We start from the raw sequence: 14,078 nt of genomic DNA, 5'->3' as shown, positions 1-14,078 counted from the left end.
CAAACGATCCTCCCACCTCAGCCTCCTGAGTAGCTGGGACCACAGGCATGTGCCACCACACTCAGCAAACTTAAAAAAAATTTTTGTAGAGACAAGCTCTCCCTATGTTGCTCGGGCTGGTCTCCTGGCCTCAAGCAATCCTCTTGCTTCAGCCTCCCAAAGTGTTGGGATTATAGGCGTGAGCCATCACATCCAGCCTATTTTTAAGTTCTCTAATATAATTTGGAAATTAATTTGCCCGCTGCCCTGTCTTATCTGCATGAACATTTCCAAGATTTGTAGAGGTGTTTCTATGACACCTCCATGCCTGTGATCATGTATAAGATGTAGCTGATTGAATTACCTTATTCTGTTCAGAAATAGTAAATATAGTGTTTTCACCAACTCTGTGCATAGAATATACCAAATGGAGACCATAAGTGTGTCATGACAGAAAAAAATCTATTGTCTCTTTATTATGGTGAGACTCTTTTCCCTCATTAAATCAGCAAAGAAAAGTAACTGAATTTAGCTTTTTGTGTTAGAAAAAAACATTATGCTCCTCAGCAGTTTTCAGAATTGCATTATTTTTTATCTTTCCTCTTGTTTAAAAATGTTTTCATGTCATCCCCAGGCTCAGTGCTCATTTTGGGTCAATGTATAATCATTACCTCCAGTTTTTCTTGTGCATAATGGACTTGAGTTTTAATATACTGAACTGTTCTGACATTGAAATACTATATTTGATATTTTCACATTCTCCAGTCCTCACTTTTTTTTTCTACACTCATGGTAATTTAGTTTCTCCTCTGCAATGTTTTCCCTCCTACTCGTTTTCCTTCTCCCTTGCTTAGCACACGGTCATTCCATTATGCCCTCCTTCTTGGTTAAGATGGAAAAGAACCTCCTCTTTTAATTCCATTTGTGCATTTAAGAAATTCCATTTGGTTGTATATAATTATTCTTCTAAGATTATGCTAAGATCAGACTATCTATATTTTACTTGGATCTCTGATCACTATAGATGATATTTGCCTATAAAACAAGTATTGGTGTTTTCAATCACAATCAAAAAGAAAAAACTCAAAACGATTCTTTTAAAAACTCACAAGAGGTACAAAAATATTTTTTAAATACATGGATTGTCTTAAAAATTATTTCTCTCTGTTGCTACGACAGCATAGTGGTCAAGTCCATTGTCAGCTTCTGACACTGCCTCTTACAAGGAGGTGACTTTGGAAATGTCATTCAGCCTTCCTGTGCCTGAGATCGCCTCACCTGTCAAATGGGAACAATAAAGCACTTCAAAGAATTGTTGTAAAAGTTCTATGTAAAACACTATTATAGTACTCTTATGCTAGGAATATATATCTATACACACATATATTTTTATAGTGAAACTCTCAGGAAGAGGAAAATGAAGTTTAATAGGAAATTAATGGCTTGGAAACAATGGTAAGTGGGAAAGAGTGGCTTCCAGTTGCCATGGTACAACAGGCCTCTTGTTTCCATGCCAGATCCTCTCACTCTGAATAGGATGATCAGTCATTGAAAAAAGACAAATGGCCTCCAGGGATGTGGCAATAGGAATATGATCTTCTTATCTCAGACCACAGTAGGATTCCTGGGCAATTGCTTTCTTCATCACCATTATAGTTATTTATTTCACCAGATGCACATTAAGGTCCACAGATCTGATTCTGCAGCACCTGACTGTAGCCAACTCCTTGGTCATTCTCTCTAAAAAAATGCTCCATATCCTTGTCAATGCTTGGTATTGGAAATCCTTTTAATTTAAGTCATTCTGGTGGTAGTTTTGGTATCTCATTATAATTTCAATGTCCATGATACAGCTATTTTTTTTTTTTTTGAGACAGAGTCTGACTCTGTTGCCCAGGCTGGAGTGCAGTGGTGCCATCTCACTCACTGCAACCTCTGCCTCCCAGGTTCAAGTGATTCCTGTGCCTCAGCCTCCTTAGTAGCTTGGATTATAGGTGTGCACCACCAAGCCCAGGTAATTTTTGTATTTTTAGTAGAGATGGGGTTTTGTCATGTTGCCCAGGCTGGTCTCCAACTCCTGGCCTCAAGGGATCTACCCACCTCGACCTCCCAAAGTGTTGGGATTACAGGCATGAGCCACTGCACCCAGTCATGACATAGCTATTAATATAGAACTTTTCATGTGGGCCTATAGGTCAATCTAGGAATTCGCCCTTTCAGAGGCTATTCATATTTATATGCATATTGGTGCATGGCAGGGGTTGGTGTATACACCTTGGTGTATGGCTGAGCCATAACTGGAGCATACCTGAGAATTACCCTATTCTAAGTGTGTTTGGAGTCCCAGGCTAAGGAATCCAGGAGTAGCCAACACTGAGATTCACTACTTATCTATGAAGGACAGCCATATCCCTGCCCCATCTCTTGGAACACAGGCTGTACAGGTGATCGAGGCCCTTTGTTTTGGGTTAAATGGAGATTGCTAGAAGGAGGGTTCTAAGTGAAAATGCTATATGCTATATGGACTACATGCTTTATTTTTTAATACAAACGGTAGTATTTCTCCAGGCCAGCCCACCACCACTGGACCACCCCTGTATATAACTCCTGAAAAAACCTTGTTTCCTTCACTGGTTCTGCCTCTCTTACAGTGCCATCCCAATCAGAATCAATGGGGATCCGGAAGGACAATTGGCCATTTAGATAACATTTGAAAATTAACCAATGTAATTGGTTACATTGTAACATTATTATTAAAATATTATTTTAAAATTATTATATAACAGTAACATATGATTATTAAAAATACATATGAACATTTCAATAAAGGCAGAAAAAGCACTTGATATTGAATGCTTTCCTCTTGATTTTACAACCAAGACAAGGAAGTCCATTATCACTATTTCTATTCAATAGTGGACATACTAGCCAGAAACAAAACTAAAAGGTATAAAGATTACAGGAAAGTTAAACCATCTCTATTCACAGATTGGAAGATTGTAATCACATAAATTCCAAAAGACTCTGTAGTCTTTTTGTCCCTTACAAATAATAAGGGAACTTAGCAACATGCTTGAATATAACATCAATATGTAAAAATCAATAGCATTTCTATATTCTTACAACAAACGAGAATATAAAAAAATAAAATGCTATTTAACATCGCATTTAAAACACTGCTCAAGAATAAATCTAATGAAATATATGTTTGATCTCTATACTGCAATCGATCCAAGCACAACTTGGATCCAAACATTAAGATATAAATATGTGTACAATCTACAAAATATTACCAGGAAAAATTAGAGGCCACTTAAATAAATGGTGGGAAATAATGATATTAATGGATTGAAGGACAGTATTGTTAATATACTAGTTTTCCCCAAACAGATCTACAGATCCAACGCAAGCCCAGTACAAATCCTAGCAGTTTTGTTTTTTTTTAAACTGACAAGCTAATTCCAAAATTCACCTACAAATACAATAGCCTTAGAATAAGCCAAAGCAATCTTGGGAGAATAAAGTCACAGGACTTCAAGACTTATTATAAAGCTACATGAATGAACACAGTTTGATAGTGGTATAAAGTTAGAAAAAGACCACTCCCTCCAGCTCCCCATTCTGCCCCCATCCCTGGAAGGCGCTGGCAGCTTTCCCCATCCGATCTGCATAGGTCAAAGGGCGCTGACGGAAGGCCTGACCGACCGGGATGGGAAACAAAGCGGCCCTGAGATCACTTTAGGCCACCTTCTGTCCCTCAGTGCTTTCGGATAGAAAAGGTTTTCCTTCTTGGTCTAGGAAGCCCACTAAGAAGAAAGCCTGGGCTGTGGAGTTATGAGGAAGGGAATGAATAGTACACGGGGGCCAGGCGCGTCTCCCCAGGAACCAGAAGGCCTTTAGCTCTATTAGTTCAGAACGACTTCCAGCGAGTCCCAGCCCTTTTCCATTCCCAGCGCAACGATCGCCGGAATCCAGGCGCCATCCAGGCCCCTCTGTTCCCTGAAAAGACCACGCAGCCTCCAGTGACATCACGGAGACGAAAGGGCTTGGCCACCTGTGGCAGCCATGATAAAACCTAGGGAAAACGGAGCTCGAAGTAGCTTATTTTATTTATTATTTATTTATTTATTTATTTATTTATTTATTTATTAAGGAGTCTTGCTCTGTCGCCCAGGCTGTGGTGCAGTGGCGCGATCTCGGCTCACTGCAACCTCTGCCTCCCAGGTTCAAGCGATTCTCCTGCCTCAGCCTCCCCAGTAGCTGGGATTACAGGCGCCCACCATCACGCCCGGCTAATTTTTGTATTTTTCGTAGACGGGGTTTCAGCATCTTGGCGAGGCTGGTCTTGAACTCCTGACTTCGTGATCCACCCGTCTCGGACTCCCAAAGTGCTGGGATTACAGGCGTGAGCCACGGCGCCCGGCCTGGAGCTTGTGTTACTAAAAGACATGCAAACGCCCTTAACCGCTAAGCTCCTGAGGGGTAACGGTATGCTACAAAAGTGCTTCTGAGCTACTACTCCTGGAGGCTTGGTCCGAGTGACCGCAGCAGTGGGCGCGGTGGAAGAGAAGGAGAACGTGTTGGCCCGGGCCTCCATAACCATGGCTGCTAGGGGCGGGGACTGGGAGCGCGGGTCCCGGGACTGGGAGCGCGGGTCCCAGGCCAGGGTGCGGGCTGGGAAGACTCGGTCCTCCACTGCCCCAGCAGGCCACGCGCCCGCGCGTAGCCTCCCGTCCCGCTAGCAGCACGCTGCGTGGCTGCTCGTTGGCTACTTAGACGGAAGCTCGGTTGGGGTTTCTGCAGAAGTTTCCCCCTTGGGCGGTGGCGGAGCTGATAAGCGCGCTAGTAGCAGCTCTGGCAGAAGCAACGGTGACTTCGAGGGATGGCGGCGGCTGCAACAGGACCTGCAGCATCCCAGAGGTGCGTGTTTTTCCTTCCCTTTGCTATGTATTTTATCCCCCTTTCCTTGGCTAGTGGGTCCTGCTGAAGTCGTTGTTTTCCTGAGAGGTTTTTTCCAGAGCTTCTCAGATGCTCTAATCCACTGCGGCGTTAGAGGTGAGAGAGCCTTTTCTGCTTCCTCCACCCCTGGCTGACGCGCCTCCTCCCAGCAGCACCTGATTGGGACCCAGGGTCCTGTGGTTACTGCGTCTCCGCCCCAGTATTGAGATTCTCAGTCTCCTCGCGTTACCTCAGACTCCTGTCTTGCCCTTTCCATTTCCAGACTCTTGCATTCCTGCAGCTTCTGAGAAAAACCTCCTCCATTTATTGGGAACATGGTTGACGACTGTAGTTGGGCTGAAAGGATTTTTTCTTTTTTAATGGCAGTTATGACTAGAAGAGAAAAGTGGACTCTGGGCTCGATGAAAATTAATTTTTTCGTTTGACATCATTGTTGCCATTCTTTTGTAAAAGTGCCGGTATGAAGTCAGTCTACTGGAACAAAAACCTTTTCCCTCACGTCCCTGAAACTTTCCAGATGTCTTGTCATAGTTCATTAGTCACTCATTTGTTTATTCATTTAAAAATGTTTTAGGAGTTGCTGTGTGCAAAGGCGCTGATTGCTATGGGTTAGTCTTAGTTATATACTTAGCTAACCAAGAAATCACTTCTTGCAGGTGTGCAGTGAAGACAAACTATAAAGCTGTAAAGGAATGTAAAAGAGCAAGAGTTAAATAATAGGAGTTAAAGAAGAGCCTAAAGATAAATGATGCTGTGGGTCACAGAATTTAACCAGGAGGTTTTTGTTTTTCATTTTGTTTGTTTGTTTTTTGCTTTAAAGCACAGAAAAAAGGAAACCCTGTTTTGTTGTTATAATCTAACATAAGTAACGTTAACAATTTGAGGCAAGACGGCGTCTTTTCTAGCTATGGCTTTTATAAGAAATGTGCCATAGGGTGCTGGAGCCTCTGTTAGGGTGATATTTGAGCAGAGACCTGAAAAAGCAAGAGAATTCGCTTAGAAGTTCTGGGGAAAGAGCATTCCAGGCAGGACCAAGAGCCAATGCAGAGATCCTGAAGTAGGCATGAAGTTGGCCTGTGTATGGAGCAGCAAAAAGGCCCTTTTTATTAGAGGGCCCATTTGATTAGGAGATAAGGTTGGGCAGGAAACTAGGAGCCACGTCCTGTATGGCCTTTTAGGGCCCAGGTATGTTTTTTGAATCTAAATATATAGACCTTTAGATACCAGCAATAAGGCGTCTGGGATCAGTTTTGGGATAATGTTACAGGAAGCAGTGAAAATTTTTCTCTGTAATTCCTTATATTAGATAGCTATTACTTTGAATTTACATTTCTTAATTGTCATGTTAGGGCTAGTACATCCTTTGGAAATCCAGTTTATATAAAAGTTGCTTTTAGGCTCAACGCGGTGGCTAATGTCTGTAATCCCAGCACTTTGGGAGGCCAAGGAGGGCGGATCCCTTGAGGTTAGGAGTTCGAGACCAACCTGGCCAACATGGTGAAACCCTGTTTGTACTAAAAATACAAAACAAACTTTAATGGGGTGTGGTGGTGTGGATCTGTTGTCCCAGCTACTCAGGAGGCTGAGGCAGGAGAATTGCTTTAACCTGGGAAGCAGAGTTTGCAGTGAGCTGAGATTGTGCCACTGCACTCCAGCCTGGGTGACAGAGTGAGACTCTGTCTTAAAAAAAAAAAGTTGCTTTTAAAGAATATTAATATAATAAACTTCATTGTCACTTTCTATCTTCTTTTACTTATTAATTTTTTTTTTTTGAGACGGAGTTTCACTCTGTCACCCAGGCTGGAGTGCAATGGCACGATCTCGGCTCACTGCAACCTCCGCCTCCCACGTTCAAGCGATTCTCCTGCCTCAGCCTCCCAAGTAGCTGGGATTACAGGCGCACACCACCACACCCGGCTAATTTTTGTACTTTTTAGTAGAGATGGGGTTTTGCCATGTTGGCCAGGCTGGTCTCAAACTCCTGATCTAAGGTGATCTGCCTACCTTGGCCTCCCAAAGTGCTGGGTTTATAGGTGTGACCATGCCCGGCCTTAAATTTTTTATTGAGGCATATATGACATACGTAAATAACACAAATTTTAAGTCTACAGTTTGATGAGTTTTTAGATACGTGTACACCACCCAGATCAAGATATAGAGCATTTCCATTCATAAGGTTCCTTCATGCTCCTTCCCAGCCAGCAGTTCTTCTTACTGTCCTGCTGACTACTGTTTTGATCTCCATCACCATCTGTTCGTTTTGCTTGTTCTGGACTCATAAACAGAATCATATAGTAGGTGCTTTGTTCAATGTACGCAGTCTGTTTTTGCTTTAATCATTCCATGAGTATACATCCATATTGTGTGAAGCAGTAGTTCCTTTGCATTGCTGTGTAGTATTCCATTGTATAATTGTATAAATATATGTTGTATAAATGTAAGTATAGCACAATTTATTCTAATTGGACGTCTGGTTTATTTCTAGTTGTTAGCTAGCATAAATAAAGTTTCTGTGAGTACTCTTTTGTGTATTTTGGTGAACACATGCATTTCTTTCTTTTGATTGTATATACCTAGGAGTAGAACTGGATAGAATAGTCATGTGGTTAGCACTGGTACCTTGGTTTTTAATGTGTGGCTCTTGGGCCAGCAGTAACAGCATGACGTGGCAATTCACTAGAAGTGCAAATTCTTATTGAAAGTCCTTATGGGCCAGGCACGGTGGCTCACACCTGTAATCCCAGCAGTTTGGGAGGCTGAGGCGGGTGGATCACCTGAGGTCAGGAGTTTGAGACCAGCCTGGCCAACATAGTGAAACCCCATCTTTATTAAAAATACAAAAAATTAGCTGGGCCATGGTGGCAGGCGCCTGTAACCCCAGCTACTTGGGAGGCTGAGGCAGGAGAATCACTTGAACCCAGGAGGTGGAGGTTGCAGTGAGCCGAAATTGTACCATTGCACTCCAGCCTTGGTGAGAGAGCAAGATCCCATCTCAAAAAAAAAAAAAAAAAAAAAGTCCTTGTGACTCATGTAGTCCAGTACTTCTTACTCTTCCTTTTCCCAGTGTACGTAAGAAAGCAGACCTTGCTAAGCGTGGTGGCTCATGCCTATAATCCTACCACTTTGGGAGGCTGAGGTGGAAGGATCACTTGAGACCAGGAGTTCGAGACCAGGAGTTCAAGACCAGCCTAGGCAACATAAAGAAACCCCATTTCTTAAAAAGTAAACAGAGATTCAAATAAATCCAAATGATCTGTCATAGAGACACACCAGTTACAGGCAGAAGGGGGGGGGGCCTCAGGACACAGGTTTTCCAAATTTTAGTCTAGTGCTATAGAACAGTGGTTCTCAAAGGTGTGGGCTCCAGATAAGCTGCAGCATCAACATATTAGAAATGCAAATTATTTATTTATTTGAGATGGAGTCTTGCTCTGTCGCCTAGGCTGGAATGCAGTGGTGCAATCTCAGCTCACTGCAGCCTCTGCCTCCCAGGTTCAAGTGAGTCTGCCGCTGCCTCCCAATTAGCTGGGATTACAGGCGTGTGTCACCACACCCAGCTGATTTTTGTATTTTTAGCAGAGATGGGGTTTCACCATGTTGGCCGGGCTGGTCTCGAACTCCTGGCCTCAAATGTTCCACTCGCCTCAGCCTCCCAAAGTGCTAGGATTACAGTGTGAGCCACCATACCTGGCCCTAGAAATGCAAATTCTCAGGACCCACCACAGACCCAGAATCAGAAACCCTGGGTGTGGGGAGGATGATCATGATAAGAACCAGCTGTGTTAAGAAGAAATGTTCTTTTTAAACTGTGAGATGACCTCACAAAGATGAACAGGTCAATGTAAATTATTAAATAATTGGTAATGATAAGTAGGGCCGAAACTTTGATGATGAATGTGAGTGTATTTCTCCTGGATTGTCCCAAGGGCTACTTTAACAGGCATTTGGGATTCAGGTCACTTGGTATTATGTGAGTTAAAATGTGTATATTTGATATAAGGTCATCCAATTAGGAATAAAGGGGAATGTTCTTATCACATAGGCTGTTTCACATTTTTCATTCATTCAACAAAGAATGAACATTAAGTGGTGAATGTTGTACTGGAAATCAGGAATCTAAGGATGGATAAGCTTCAGTGAGTGAGTTTTCAGTCTAGTGGAAAGACAAGTCAACAGATCATTAAAATATAAGGTAACTACTGTAATGGGGTTGTGTATAAAATGAGCGTAGCAGAATAGAATCCGACTGAGGGAGTTAAAAACTTTACAGAGGAGGTTGCAAAATTCAGTAGGGAGAGAAAACGTGTGAATTTTGAGAATCGTTCAGGGCCCAGTATGTGTGGTGGTTAAGAACCCAGGCTCTGGAGTCAGAGACTCTTGGGTCAAAGTTCTGGTTTCATGATAACTGTGTAACTTCAGTAAGGTTCCTGTCATCAGTCCAGAGCAGATTTCTCATCTGTCAAATGGAAACAAATAGGACCTACTTGAAAGGTTTATTTTGAAGATAAGTGAGGTACCCTGTATCATATGCTTAGTACAGTGCCAGGCACATGGTAAATACTACATAACTGTTCTGTTTGGGGAATAATACAAGTTGTTCAGTAGTATTAGCACATAAAATGTGAGGAGGCAAGTGCTAGGAGATAAAGGTTAAACAAGTGGAGAGAGGCCAGGCCATCAAAGGCATTAAATCTCAACAGATGGTTTTCAGTTTTATCATATGATCATGGAGACCTGTGAAGAATTTGGAGGAAGGGAATGAAATTTTCTGAATTACAAAACCTACTTTAAAAGCAGAGTAGATAATGAATTGGAGGAGACACAAGGGATAGTGGATAGCAGGAAGATGGTGGTACAGACCAGGTCAAAGATGAATATCTGCATGCAGGGCAGTGATTGTGGGCATGGAGGGGAGTTGTTTTATGTAAAATGCACTGGACTTGGTGATGATTGGAATATAAGGGATGACTCCTGAGTTTCTGGCTGGGGGAATGTAGTAGGAATTGGTGCCTTTCACTTAAATAGCACCTAGGATGATAGCACTTAGAAGATTGCATTCAGCATGGGGGAATAGGTTTGAAGGGAGGAATTAGTTTTAGATTTTTAATATTCGTATTTGAATTGCCTCTGGGACATTTTGGGTGAAGTCTAGAGAAAACTATGCTGATATTGCACAGGAGCACTGTCTAGGCTCTCAAGATAGACTTGAGTCATCAGGATGATTCAAGACATATGTGAAGCCTCCGACACCACTTAAAGAGTCAAAGAATGTTTCTAAAGGGGAGGAAGTCTAAGTACTGAGCCCAAGGGAAACATTAGGTTTTTTGTTTTTTGAGATGGAGTTTCGCTCGTCACCCAGGCTGGAGTGCAATGGCATGATCTTGGCTCACTGCAACCTCCGCCTCCTGGGTTCAAGCGATTCTCCTGCCTCAGTCTCCCAAGTAGCTGGGATTACAGGCATGTACCACCATGCCCAGCTAATTTTTGTATTTTTAGTAGAGATGGGGTTTCGCCATGTTGATCAGGCTGGTCTCGAACTCCTGACCTCAGGTGATCCAACTGCCTCGGCCTCCCAAAGTGCTGGGATTACAGGTGTGAGCCACTGCGCCCAGCCCGGAAACATTAGTTTTTAAAAAGCAACAGAATGGTAAGCTGAAAGGTCTGGTTATTGTCAGGGGCCACAGAGAGATCAAGTCAGATAGGAATCAGTTGGATTTGATAAGGGGTTACTAGTGGCTCTGAGAAGATTAAGACTAGAGAGGCAAACATTTTTATATTTTGTGGCCAAGGAGATGTGGTCAAATTAGAGATTGGGGAAAAGGCGGAAAAAGTCTGCAAGGAGAGAAATCAATACTTTTCATTGAGTGCCTACTGGATGCCAGGTATAGATCTAAGTAAGCCCCAAATCCTGGAGTGATCTTCAATTTTTCTTATCCCACATTGGCAAGTCTTGCTGGCTCTAATATATTCCAGCTCATTGTATTTCTCTTCATCACCTCTGTGGCTAACATCCTTTTCTAGCCTAGACTTAATGTATTAGTTTCCTAAGAAGTCTGTGTTTCCAGTCCTGATTTGTTATAATGTATTCACCATACAGCAACCAGAATGATATTTGAAAAGAGTAAATTGGACCATTTCTCTCTCCTACTAACAATGAACTTTCCATGGCTTTCCATCACACCTAAGGTCCAAATTCCTTATAACAGCCTGCAAGGTACAAAGTGAGGCCCTTGAAGTAGCATCTTATAGCTTCTTTGCTCTCTTAGTTTGAGCCACACTTTGTTTCTGTTGATTGAATGCAACCCCAGGTGAGTTGAGGGGCATCTGTATTCATTGCTTTGTGAGAATTATCTATTAGGTTAAAGCAAAGTCAGTGACACATGTGGCTATTGAAATAATTTTACCATTTAAGAAAACTACCAAATCCCTAGAGTTTGTAGGTAGTTGGCAGAAAATAAAAGTGTTCCTGTGTTCCTGCATCTGCCCTTGATCTCCCTAATTGTATAATCTCTTACATCATTATTTTTCCAGCTACCACACCTATATGTTATGACTGCACAGGGTGAAAAAGTTTTACTCTCTCTAATGTTAACTCTTGATCAGTTGCCATAGCCATCTATTAGATTATATCTCGGCTTTGAACAGGATGTTTAATTGCATTTTATTAGAGTTGTGTGCTATTGATAGAGGATAAGAGAGGGCCAGGTAAGCTTGATGGTGTAGATATTGATTGTCTTAACCTCCTTGAGCTCTAGATTTAACTTTTAGTCTTTCTTTATTGGACAGCTTCACATTTTCTAGGAATTTCAAATTCTATATGATGTTTGAATCTTCTCCAAGTTAGAAGGAGAAAATCTGTAATGGTCAATGCATATCAATTAAACTCTTCAGAATATGTGAGGTGATAATAATTACCATTTATTGAGTTCTGTAGGTCAGGAACTAAATGCTTTTTTTTTTTTTTTTTTTTTTTTTTTGAGATGGAGTTTCACTCTTGTTGCCCAGGCTGGAGTGCAGTGGTGTGTTCTTGGCTCACTGCAACTTCTGCCTCCCAGGTTCAAGTGATTCTCCTGCCTCAGCCTCCCAAGTAGCTGGGATTGCAGGCATGCGCCACCATGCCTGGATAATTTTTGTTTTTTTAGTAGAGGTGGGGTTTCACCATATTGGCCAGGCTGGTCTCGAACTCCTGACCTCAGGTGATCCGCCTGCCTCAGTCTCCCAAAGTGCTGGGATTACAGGCATGAGCCACCATACCTGACCCCTAAATGCTTTACAGTACAGAAATACTATGTTAGATTGTCTACTTTTGGGAGGAGGGGCAGCAGAAGGGGAGATCCTCTTATGAGGAAAAACTCCAAGATTACATCCCTGTTATCTTTCCTCCAAATAGTTTCTGATAATAAGTTATTTGTTTAAAAATTATGTTTTAATTAGAATTTGATGGCTTTTGAATACCTTTTACTGACACTCAACATGTTTGTTTTTGTAGGAACTGACTAAGGCTTTGGAACAGAAACCAGATGATGCACAATATTATCGTCAAAGAGCTTATTGTCACATTCTTCTTGGGAATTACTGTGGTAATTTTTCTTATAAAGTATATTGCCCCTTTTTAATAAGTTACTTATACATTTTACCCATAACCAATTAATCAAATAAAATAAAGGTTGTCTTTGAGGATTTTTGAGTTGGTCTTTCATACAAGGTAAAGTAGCTCAAGTGTGACAGATATGTTGAGCAACACCTATTTAAATTTTATGGATGTCTCTTTTTGCTTCAGTGGGTGGATAATGTATATAGGTTTCATTCATAGTTACTGAGTAGGCTGATAAAGAATAGTATCACATTTACTATTTGACAGAGTATTAAAATGAAATGCTCTTCTTTGTATTTTTTTATAAAAAAGAATGTGGCATGGTGGCTCACACCTGTAATCCCAGCACTTTGGGAGGCCAAAGCGGGAGGATCACATGAGCCCAAGAGTTCGAGTCTAGCCTGGACAACATAGCAAGACCCTATCTATATTAAAAAATAATGTATTCCTGTACTGTGTAACTTTAAAAATTATTCTGATGAAGAATCTGGATAGGGAAAAACTGAATATTTTTTTTTTTTAGATGGAGTTTTGCTCTTATTGCCTAAGCTGGAGTGCAGTGGCACGATCTCAGCTCACTACAGCCTCTGCCTCCTGGGTTCAAGTGATTCTCCTGCTTCAACCTCCCAGGTAGCTGGGACTACAGGTGCATGCCACCATGGCTGGCTAATTTTGTATTTTTAGCAGAGAGGGGGTTTCACCATGTTGGCCAGGCTGGTCTCAAATTCCTGACCGCAGGTGATCCGCCCACCTCAGCCTCTCAGAGTGCTGGGATTACAGGCGGGAGCCACTGCACCCTGCCAAATTACGTAAATGATGCTAATGAGAAAAGGAGATGAATTTTGTCACACAGCTTTATTCACTGACCGAAGAGCTTTAAGAAGGAAGCTAAATGTTAAGCCAAAAGGAAGGTACAAGAGTAATATTTATTTGAATTCTGTGTTGGATTAGCTTTTCCTAATTTAAAACCATCTGGTGTTTCTATCAACTCGAAAACTTAGAAATCTAAAACTGATCCGTATTCCGTGTGTGTTTGCTAGAATCTGTAAATAACTGACAAAAAACCATCTTTTTTTTTTTTCTTTTTTGTTTTTTTTTTTTGAGACGGAGTCTCACTCTGTTGCCCAGGCTGGAGTACAGTGGCACAATCTTGGCTCACTGCAACCTCTGCCTCCCAGGTTCAAGCGATTCTCCTGCCTCAGCCTCCTGAGTAGCTGGGACTACAGGCATGTGCCACCATGCCCAGCTAATTTTTGTATTTTTAGTAGAGGTGGGGTTTCACAATGTTGGCCAGGATGGTCTCGATCTCTTGACCTCGTGAACCACCTGCCTCGGCCTCCCAAAGTGCTGGAAATACAGGTGTGAGCCACCAGCACCTGGCCTGGCTTTGTTTTTTCTAATGGAGAAATGAGAGTTTAATTTGCTTTCTTGGTCAGAAGTCTGTTCATTTTAAGTTATTAAGAATGCTGAGATGGGAAATCTTAACAATAAGGTTTTTATGGAGAAGTGAAGTGTACATTTGGATAAATTATGAGAGAGTACAGAA

General features: G+C 41.9%; 1 protein-coding gene across 1 annotated transcript in view; it reads left to right on the top strand.

Annotated features, from left to right (window-relative positions):
* Nucleotides 1–1,454: 1,454 nt before the first annotated feature.
* The window catches only part of LOC112440861 (stimulated by retinoic acid gene 6 protein-like), a 55,068-nt gene continuing 42,444 nt past the window's right edge, over nt 1,455–14,078 (top strand). Inside the window, exons 1-2 of the mRNA XM_034967041.2 lie at nt 1,455–4,899; nt 12,428–12,518. Of these exons, the coding sequence (XP_034822932.2) occupies nt 12,459–12,518 (60 nt within the window). The 5' untranslated portion in view covers nt 1,455–4,899; nt 12,428–12,458. The remainder of the gene's footprint in view (nt 4,900–12,427; nt 12,519–14,078) is intronic.

This window comes from Pan paniscus, chromosome 11 (assembly GCF_029289425.2).
Source record: "Pan paniscus chromosome 11, NHGRI_mPanPan1-v2.0_pri, whole genome shotgun sequence".
NCBI lineage: Eukaryota > Metazoa > Chordata > Mammalia > Primates > Hominidae > Pan > Pan paniscus.
This window is presented reverse-complemented; position numbering and strand designations above follow the sequence as displayed.